Source organism: Eimeria mitis, genomic scaffold (genome assembly GCF_000499745.2).
Source record: "Eimeria mitis Houghton genomic scaffold, Emh_scaff1202, whole genome shotgun sequence".
Taxonomy (NCBI): Eukaryota; Apicomplexa; class Conoidasida; order Eucoccidiorida; family Eimeriidae; genus Eimeria; species Eimeria mitis.
The window spans coordinates 12,188-12,426 of record NW_013568182.1 but is presented as its reverse complement, the minus strand read 5'-3'; the positions used below and the strand labels follow the sequence as shown (position 1 = coordinate 12,426).

Genomic DNA, 239 nt, shown 5'->3' with positions numbered 1-239 from the left:
GCAGCTTACAGACCGCATTTGCTGCGAAAGTATAATCCCTACTCATATATATCAGCTGTCTGCAGCAGCACCACGTGCTGCTGCTGCTGCTGCTGCTGCTGCTGCTGCTGCATGCGGTGCTGCTGCAGCACGAGCTCATGCTGAACGGGTGCTGCTACGAAACAAAAATGAAGCAGCAGCAACAGCAGCAGCAGCAGCAGCAGCAGCAGCAGCAGCAGCAGCAGCAGCAGCAGCAGCAG

General features: G+C 56.9%; 1 protein-coding gene across 1 annotated transcript in view; it reads right to left on the bottom strand.

Annotated features, from left to right (window-relative positions):
- Window positions 1–38: 38 nt before the first annotated feature.
- The window catches only part of EMH_0031810 (uncharacterized protein), a gene marked incomplete at both ends in the record, with an annotated part of 12,335 nt that continues 12,134 nt past the window's right edge, over window positions 39–239 (bottom strand). Inside the window, 1 exon segment of the mRNA XM_013494568.1 lies at window positions 39–151. Within this exon segment, the coding sequence (XP_013350022.1) occupies window positions 39–151 (113 nt within the window).